This window comes from Choloepus didactylus, chromosome 19, assembly GCF_015220235.1.
Source record: "Choloepus didactylus isolate mChoDid1 chromosome 19, mChoDid1.pri, whole genome shotgun sequence".
NCBI lineage: Eukaryota > Metazoa > Chordata > Mammalia > Pilosa > Megalonychidae > Choloepus > Choloepus didactylus.
The window spans coordinates 28,585,010-28,594,456 of record NC_051325.1 but is presented as its reverse complement, the minus strand read 5'-3'; the positions used below and the strand labels follow the sequence as shown (position 1 = coordinate 28,594,456).

Genomic DNA, 9,447 nt, shown 5'->3' with positions numbered 1-9,447 from the left:
GTGAAACAACACCCAAGAATGTCCCGACTGCAATGGGATGATCTGGCATTGACCGTCAGTATTTCTGGGAAACCGAAGGAAGGGGAAAGCAGTCGTGGTTTCTCGGACCGAGGAACTCAGCGTGCCTGAGGGGTGCTGGCTCTCCGGAAATCAGAGACCTTCAGAGGTGAGGGGCGTTTTTGACCGCCCGAGCTTCCTTTCCGCGCGCGGGATGAGCTCGCGTCGGAGGAGTCCGCCAGCCGCTGGGGAGTCCCCGGGCTAGTCGAAGGTCGGCAGCTGCAGCGGGTGGTCAAAGGCCGGGTTCCTGTAGGCCACGAGGTGCGTGGGGCAGCGCTCGCGCCGCGCCGCCCGGCCCCGGCGGCAGAGGCAGGCGGCCAGCAGCAGGGAGCCGGCGAGCAGCAGGCCGCAGGAGGCGCCCAGCCCCGCCAGGGCGAGCCAGGCGCTGGGCTTGGTGGTGAACGCGGCGCACGCGCCCCTCCAGCCCGCGCGCGGCTGGCTCAGGCCCGCCCGGTTGGCCGCCAGGACGCACACGCGGTACGTGGTGGCCGGCGACAGCCCGTACAGGGGGTGCTGCCGCGCCGTGGCGTAGATCTCCCCCACCAGCGACTGGTTCCCCGGCCGGCCCTCTGCGTGGTAGCGGATCTGGTACCCGCGCACCGCCGAGTTGGGGGCACACCAGTGCACGAGCACGGACGTGTCGGTCACCTCCGTCAGTCCCCGGAGCTTGGGAGAGTCGGGGACCGTGTCTTCCCCGCTGAGGCCGGGGCAGCGGCACCGCGAGCGTCTCTGCAGCTCTGAGCAGGGGATCTGCAGGTGCTTACAGGGGTGGTAATCACAAGGGACGTCCTGGGGAGACGTTTCCATCACCTCCTCCTCCTCCTCCTCGCTGTAGTCGTCCAACAGCAGAATCGGAATCCCGCCCTCGGAAGGACTGGGCTGGGGAGCCTCGGGGGTGGCCGGTGTCCTCAGGATGGGCTGAGGCGTGCTCACTGGCTTACGGGAGGGAGGGAAGAGACCAAGCGGTTTGGTGGTGAATGGGGTGGAGCTGGCGCGTTCTTCCCCGGGCTTTGATCCCGTTGTGGCTGTAGCCCTGGGTGGACCGCCGGAGTGCCCAGAGGCTGCTGTGGAGCCGGGGGTGGAGTGGGTGACCCCCTCCGTGCCACTGCTGTGTGGCCGTGCAGCTTGCGTGAGGGACTCCACGGGGAGGGACGAGGCCTTGGTGACCCTCTGTTGGCCTCGCGCAGGCCGAGTGGATGGAGCTGTGCTGGGCAGGGTGGAAGGGCCCCCGGGAGAGGTGCCCTGTGCTGGGGGTGCGTGAGTGGAGCCGTAGGAGGAGGCTGGGTGGGAAGTAAGGTCGGTGGTGTTTTGGTCCAACTGGCACAGGCCGGGCAGCTGGGGGAGAGCAAGAGCGGCTGAGAAGGGGCCCCGGGAGCCTGCGGCGGGCGTGCACACCGTGTTGTTAGCCCTGAGAAAGGAGGCCAGCCAGTTAGAAGGTTCTGTCCATTCTTCTTACTGCTCTATAAAGTCTCCACCAACACTGAATTAACAAATACTCAGTCACTGCTGCTAGAGGAAATACATGGCTAGGTTCCTGCTAGCCCTGGTCACAACATTTTTGTCAACCGATCATTAAACAACCCTGTTTTATTTATGTTTCTGTTTGAAGACACCTTATGTAATATAGCTTGTTGATTCCTTAACACTGAACTCATGGCTAACTATAACTGAGGCCTGAAGGAAGCTCATCACATGTATTTTCCCTGCAAGGCATACCCCAGCCTTCCTGCACCTGGGGACATGAGACAGCAATTCAGCACTAGGCTTTGGGAGCCATTTTAAATAGCAAAATCACCAAGAAAAAGCACGAAAATGACAAAAACATGGCATTAAATGTACCATGCAAAGCACACCGTTGCCAGTATAAGAGCTGAAACAAGAAGGTCGAGCACTGCCTTGCTCAGTCTCAGCTGGGAACGTGCACATTTGGTGATTCAAGTTGTTTGCCACTGTGCACATCCACAAATGACTGTGAAAGTGCCACAAATACTGATTTTAGAGTTACAAATAAGTTTTAGCGAGTAGGAAAATTCTCAAATACGCAATCCATGAATAATGAGGATCAACTGTATTTGGCTTTAAGGCTGCTTTTGTGCTGAACTTTGAATCCTCAGTGCAGGTGTCCCCTTTCTCTGAGCCTTGTCAACACTTCTCTGCCAGGTCCCACACGCCACAGGCTTACACACGTCACCTCACCAACTCACAGAGAACCCTTTGGAGGAGGATCCCATCATCACTCACATCGGGCAGAGCAGGAATCTGAAGCTCAGAAAGAGGAACTAATTGCCCAAGATCCACTGACTGGCAAATGGCAGAGCCTGAACCTGGGGCAAGCACTGTGAGTGGGAGTCCAGATTCTCTAAGTGGAGTGTGCCATTTGCATTGTCATCTGTCCGCTTCCTGGCACTGAGTACTGTTAATATACTCACACTAATACTACTTAACATTTACTGACTGCTTGCCATATAGGAGGGTCTGGTCTTTTCATTTTACATGTATCAATTAATTTAAAGGGCACTACTCTGTAAGGCGGGTACTATGCCCATTTTATAGATGAGGTGGTGGAGGCACAGAGAAGTTAAGTAACTCAGCCAAGACTAATGGTGGAAAGTAGTGGAACCAGGATGGGAAGCCAGGCTGTCTCAACCTCTTCATTAGTGAGACCCCTTGTGATGGTTGGGTTCATGTGTCAACTTGGCTAGGTGGCCACATCTCTCATTGATTCTGTTTCCAAGGAGAACCCTAACTAATACACCCCTGATTGCAAATGGCCTGGGTACTTGCCTTTGGAGGCAATGAGAAGAGGGTGAGTGGGAGAGACTGAGCCCTACTTCCCATCTGGGCTTGGGTGGGAAGTGAGAAAAGAACCCCACAGGATGGGGATGTCTCCCAAAATGAGCTGCATGGAGGGAAGGTAAGCTGGTGGAGCTGGTTTGAGGATGCTCAGACCCTGGGTGTGTCCCTGGCCCCCATCATCTCATGGTGGCTACCCTGGACATGGCTCCCCACTGCAAAAACTGCTCTTCCAGCCAACAGCCAATGGGGATTCTTTGTAGGAATTCTTTTTCTCCTGTTCCATGAGACATGGCCTTGGACTGAATGACCCACAAGCAGAAGACCAGGCTCAGCCTCAGGAATTGGGCTTTTCAAGAAAAATAGATCCCAATTCCTCCATCCAGCAGTTGCACAATCTGAAGCAAGCACCTCACCTCTTTGAGCCTCAATCCCCTCATCTGTAAAGTGGGGCAATGATAGCACCAGCTTTGGCAGAGACTGTCTAGGGGCTCACCTAACTCATTTCCTTTTCCTACTCAGCACTTGGCAAGACTACATTTCCCAGCCTCCTTTGCAGTTAGGTGTGGCCATGTGACCAAATTCTAACCAATGGAATGTGAGCAGAAATGATAAGCTCCGTCTCTGGACCCCTCCCAGGGGCACTCCTCCATGCTCTTTGCCTGTCAGGCTGGCTGGACTCAATCTCCTGGGTCCCTAAGTGTGACCACATGGGTCAGGACTGCCTGCCCAACACTGTACAGCATGGTTACATGAGGAAGACAAGGACATGACCCCTCGGTTGTCTACTCTGTAAATAGGTTACCTGTTTAGGACAGTTCTTTTTGCATCCAAGAGGAGCCAGGACAACTCACAACTGCAAGTGAGGGGGTTGCCATAGAGGCTGATGGATAGGACCTGGGAGGAATTCAGGGTCCAAGGAGGGAAGGAACTCAGGTTGCAGCTGAAATACACACAAAATCAAGTCATTAGGTCAGGCTTTTACAATCAGGTCAAAAGTATTCTTAAAGAGGCATGGTGGGGTCATGGTGAAACCATTTTGATAAAAGTTAGTTGGTATTGCTTTGTGCAAAACCCTTGATGACCTGGATCTTATTTTTTTCTCACCTCTAAAATGAAGATTCCACCTGTGTGGGACAAGCAAAGCAACTGCAAAGGGGGTTTTGCTGACCCATTACCCACCTTGAGAAGGGGTCAGAAGGTGGAAGAGGCCAGCAGTGAAGGCTGCTTTGGAAGGACCCCCAATCCCCACCCCCAACCACAACACAGGGGCAAAGGGGGGTGCTTCCCCCAACCACAGGAAGTATCCCTTCCCCTTGAGCCAGGTGAAGGAGGGAGCTTCAAGACCAGCTCTTGAAAATGTTCCTTGGAACTTGGAGGATACAAGGACTCTGTCTGCTTATGTATGAGAAATCTGAAAGTAAGCAACTGATGCTGGAACTGGCAGGGAAAAGAGAGAAGTGGCTGCTTTGGGAGTGACAGTAAGGCAAAGGCACCTGCTTCTCAGGGCCCAGATATGGGCTCCAAGGAAAAGAGGTGGCCTGGATCCTCTTGAAAGGGACACTGTCCTTCCTGCTGGAAGTTGAGAGAATGGTTGCTCTTGGGAAGGCAGGTGAGTATAGGGACACTTTCGATAGCCACCAGGCCAGAAGACAACATACCTGGGTCCCAACTGCAAGTAAAACCTTTTTTATACCCTCTCACCTTTTCTCCCTATACTCACTCAAACCCTGGAAGGGACTGGACTTGCAAAACATGTTGGAAAGGAAGTGGATCCAGAAAGAGAGAACCTTCTCATTCCCTCATATGCACTGCATACTTCCCAGTCTGTGCTTGGGGATAGGAAACACTTTAAATGCATGAGTTTGGAGTTTTAACATTACACTGGACAGGCTTAGTTATGGGGTTATTAGGCCAGATGGATGGGACCCTGCCCAAGATATTATCCAAAGGGTGACAAAGAACAAAACCCCAGAGAGGATCTGAAGGAGCAGGGGGAGAAAAACCTATGGTCCGGTCTGTTCTATATAAAATAATTAGGCATATATAACATAGTTTAATGGGCAAAACAAAACAAACAAACAAAAAAAAAAAACCAGTCACATGATTAGGATGTGTCTCAGAAACACTTACTTCTGGAATAGAAGAACTTGCAGGCGAGGAGTGTCTTGAAAGATATGTGTGTGGACGGAAGTGAGTGCTGGGGAGTCTTGACAATCCAGCACCCGCAGCTCAGGGGTCATCTTGAAAATGTCCCCCTCCAGGCTCCTCAGCCCAGGCATGTTCCTGAGGTAGAGAGTGGTGAGCTTCGGCAGGTCTCTGATCCACCCTGCCCGAACTGAAAGGCAGAGGGGAAGCTGCCCACGACCCAGGAAGACAAACACCCTGGAGGGCAGCAGGGCACTAAGGAAGCAACAAAAGTGGCAAGTGGCTCATGGAGAAGGTCACTGCTGAGCAGGAACACGGTGAAAGTACTAGGAATCTCAGAGGTGAGGGCCCTTTCCGAGAGAAGGGCCTTCAGGGATGACTAGCCCTTCCTCCTTCCACCTCCCGCCATCTTACAGAAAAGGGTCCAAGGCTGGGAAGGAGAATGAGTAGTCCAAAGGCCAGGACGGGAACCCAGGACACCTGTCTCCAAGGCCCTTGCTGTACCACCCTCTTGTTAGACTCCACCCCCAAATACCCCAGACTCCACTGTCTGGCTGCTTCTGGGAGTGAGGCTCAATTTTGGGGAGTGTGAGTGGGGAGGACAGGAGGAACAAGGCTAGAGGAGGCCCAGAAACCTAGCTGAGTGACTCTCCTAAGAAATGGAGAATGTACTCCTTCACCTCTGCATTTCCCCTTCTGGTTCTCTTTCCTCGCTGTCAGTGATGGAACAGCTGGTTATGGACACGTGATGTGTTAAAATAATAGTAATACTAATGAAACCAATCTTGTGAATCAGAGTCAGAACGCAGTAAGGGAGTGTAGAAGTGGTAGTCTCACCTCTCCCGTGTGTCTTGTTTGAATGAGTCCATATGCAGTGATTACAGAAACAATTTACCAACCAAGCGGAAAAATCAATGAACTCATCCTGAAAGCATCAGTTGCTTCATGGCAAAGCGCAAGTTTGGTGCTAAGTTCCCCCATCAAACAGCCTCCAAAGCGATTCATTCACTTCTCCATTCTACAAGCATTTATCGAGCTCTGCTGGGCAGAGTGGCTAAAGTTTTGGGATTTGGACCCAGAATGCCTGGGTTTGAATTTGGAGGCACCACTTAACTACATGTGCGACTGCGGACAAGTCACTGCAGCTTTCTGGCCTTGGTTCCCGCATATGTAAAACGGAGATGATAATGGTCCCCACCTCTTGGGGGGGCGCTTGGCTCAAGAAAATCTAGTTGGCGTTACTTTTGAGACTCACTTGAGCAAGGCACCTGGGCTATTCCCCAAGGAAGAGCAGGGCCCAGCCGGGCCTCCGCACTCAGGCAAGGCTGCAAACCCCAGACTCACCCCGCGTGAGGAACGTGCCGCTGAGGTCCAGGACCTCGAGGCTCTCCAGACGCGCGCCGCCCTCTAGTGCAAACGCCGCCTCCGCGATGCCCTCCTGGCCGCCCCGGCCCAGCGCGGTGGAGGAGAGGTTGAGGAAGAGGAGCTCGGGGAAGCAGGAGAAGGCCCCGGGCTGAAGCTCCTGGAGGGGGTTGCCGGCCAGGTGCAGCGCGCGGAGGCTGCGGGGCGCGGGCGCAGAGCACGGCGGCAGGGCTTCCAGCCGGTTGTAGCTGAGGTCCAGCGTGTGCAGCTCCGCGGGCCCGCCGGGGCCCCAGCGCAGCTCGGCTACGAGGTTGTGGCTCAGCGTCAGCACCTGCAGCTGGGGCAGGTGGCCGAGCTCCCTCGCGCTCAGGGCGCGCAGCCGGTTGTGGCTGCCGTCGAGGCTGCGCAGGGCGCGCGGCAGGCAGCCTGGCAGGCGCTCCAGGCTGCGGTTCGCTAGGGACCAGGCGGTGGTCCCCGTGTCGGGGAGACCCTCGCAGGGTGAGCCCGTGGCGTTGCTGCCGCCTCCTCCCCAGGAGCCCTGCTGAGTGAGCCGGAAGAGGGGAGCCCTTGCCTGGGAAGGGCCTGCCCGGCCCGGGCGCAGCGCCAGCGGCAGCAGGAGCAGCAGGACCCAGCTCATGGCGGGCGGCTGGGTAGAGAACAGTCGTGAGGCCTATTAAATCCAGCTGAAACCGTAGGAGAGAGAAGGAGCCCACGCTCCCTCGAAGGGGTGGGGAGAGAGTTCTCCACCGTCACCGCGTCTGTGGTGACTTCGGCCCTGCTTGCCTTTTCCCCAGTCATACCCCTACGTGGCGCCTCCTGCCTTAGTTCCCCCAGAGGTGCCCTTTCCCTCCACAGGTAGCATCGGCAGATAACCTCTTGTGTCCGGTCTGGGCCTGAACTTCCCCAACCCGTGAGCTTCTGGAGGGACAGGACCCTGCCTCTTATCTCTGTAAGCTTTTCCCAGGCGCCCAATCTCTCTCCAGAAACTTTGGTCAATACTGAGACGGTGAATGAGCTCAGTTGGGAAGAAGCTCTGCCAAGATACAAACACAGGACTCCAGGGTGATTTCATCAGTTCCAGCAAAACTCAGCCACCCCAGATTTCTCCCGTAGAACTGCCCAGCCGAGGTGAGTCCTGCTTTGCATGTAACCTGGTCTGCAGGTCACATTAAAAATAATAATAATAATAAATTCTGGGGGTCCCTTTCTTGGGAGGGTGCTCAGGGTTACTTTAGGAGAGGAAAGAAGCTCCCAGCCAGTTGTGAGTCTTGGGAACTTGGAATCAAGCATTTCCTGAGCCCATGTGGGTTCCAGTAAAAACCAGGAGCCCTCATGCCAGCCCTGCTCAGTGAGGAGTTTTTGGAGTACCCAGGATACCACTGGCAGCTGGTGGATCTTGTGGGGAGCGGTGTAAATTGGGAAGCCTTGGGCTGGTTTGGGGGTGGCACAGCTACTTGAAACCAAGCCCTGGCCTTAGGGTCACTGTCTGACCCTCTTGCCCCCCTCTCCCCATTATTGCAGGTGTATATTCTTGTCCCTCGCTCTGTCTGCTGACCGCTAGCTCTTTGAGTGACCACCCAGGCTCCAGAGGAAGGGCCTCCCTCCTGCTAGCTGCTGGTCAATGCAGTAAGAAGATTCTGGAAACTGAGTCCAGGAGTCCATGTATCTGGCAGTATGTCATACTCACCTGGAAACTGTCTTCTGGAGTGTGGCACCTCTGGATGCCCCTTTGCAGTCCTCAGTCTTGTTTTATAGATTTCAGAAACCAGTCACTTAGCAGCTCAGCTCTGAGATCCACAAGGATCCTGAGGCGGCCTGCAGGCTCTCCCTTCCTCCCACCCACTTGAGATACCCCAGCCCCTCCTTCCTCACCAAGATCCTGCTGTCTTTAGCCACCACCCTCACTGCTTATCTTCCCCCCACCCCTCTCCAGGCCCCTCTCCAGGCCCAGCACCTCCTCCTGCCAGCCTGCCCCTGTCTTCAATTCTCCTTGCACCATCTTCCCCAGGCAGAGGAATGAAGGGAGTGGCAGGGGTTAAAGGAGTGCAGTCGGGAGCTGTCATTTCTCAGGAATCCCATTCTCCCTGCCAGAGATACTTTCCATTTCTTAGGATGCTTGGAGACTCAGGGTGAGGAGGCAGCCCTCTCCCCACAAGGAGGGAAGGCACCCCATTCCATGAGAAGGCTTGCAGACATTTACAGGAAAAAAATGGACTTGCAGGGCAGGAGAAAGGATTCTCAGAGGAGCCAGGGATTGGCTCAAACCAAGATCCAAGAGTGCCTAGAAAGAGTTTGATTTCTCTGGAATGCAGCGTAGTGACCTCATAAGTGTTTGCTTCTCAAAAGGGGTGGGAATGAATAAAGAAGGCAGTAATGCAGAAAGCCCCAGGTCTCCCCGAAGATGTAGTGACGGTAAAAAGAGCTTTGTTTAGCATGTGCCAGTACCTTTCTCCCCCAGAGTTCCAAGAACAGAGATTATTATTTCTTCGGAGAGCCTTTGCTCTGCAGCCCCTCTCCCACTACCTTTGCCCAGCGGGGGATTAATTGTCCGGAACTTTGTGTAAACAGACACTGAGACCAGAACTTTCCTCCTGTCAGTCCTTATCTGGGCAGCCCTGAGGAACCCCAGGACACCTCCAGCCTGTTGGGTAATTGGATAATTGAAAGTCCTCAGGGGTCTCCTTTGCTGTCTGCCCCACCCATAGCCTCAAAAATATCCAGCCGGGAGCCTTCCTGCATCTGGCCAAGGAGGGGAGAGGTCTGCTCGCCAGGGTCTGGGGCCCGAGCAGTCACCACCCAGGAGGCCTCCGGCCCGGGCCCCGGTGGTAGAAACGCTGGGCCGTGGGTGACACGGAGGCTAAGCGGGAGGGGGAGTCCCAGGCAGGGGGAGAAGGTGAGGGGTGGTGAGGGGGCTCGGAGGGGTCAGCACGCTGGGCGGCCTGAGGTGAGGCCCTTACCTCTGCCCTCACTAGAGCCACATCAGGCCTTCCTCAGAGTCAAATGAGCCAAGTCCACCAAAATGAGGCGGCCGACTGCCCTGAGGCCAGCAGGGACTCGGGCTGCCCAGCTGAGGGGTAGGCAAATCCA

The 9,447-nt window shown here is 55.1% G+C and overlaps 1 protein-coding gene across 1 annotated transcript; it reads right to left on the bottom strand.

Annotated features, from left to right (window-relative positions):
• Positions 1-258: 258 nt before the first annotated feature.
• LRRN4 (leucine rich repeat neuronal 4) lies at positions 259-8,133 on the bottom strand. The gene is made up of 5 exons (XM_037811131.1): positions 8,048-8,133; positions 6,343-7,006; positions 4,984-5,188; positions 3,656-3,793; positions 259-1,465 (listed from the first exon to the last, which is right to left on the bottom strand). Exons 2-5 carry the CDS (start codon positions 6,995-6,997, stop codon positions 259-261), a joined length of 2,205 nt encoding a protein of 734 aa, XP_037667059.1. The 5' UTR covers positions 6,998-7,006; positions 8,048-8,133.
• Between the last annotated feature and the right edge of the window lie 1,314 nt (positions 8,134-9,447).

Coding starts and splice junctions, on each gene's coding strand:
- LRRN4 (XM_037811131.1), bottom strand. CDS start 6,997: ATGAGCTGGGTCCTGCTGCTCCTGCTGCCGCTGGCGCTGCGCCCGGGC. Junction 3,794..4,983: donor CAAGTTCTTCTATTCCAGAA/GTAAGTGTTTCT, acceptor TGTGTATTTCAG/CTGCAACCTGAGTTCCTTCC. Junction 1,466..3,655: donor AAAAGAACTGTCCTAAACAG/GTAACCTATTTA, acceptor CTCCTTTCTCAG/GGCTAACAACACGGTGTGCA.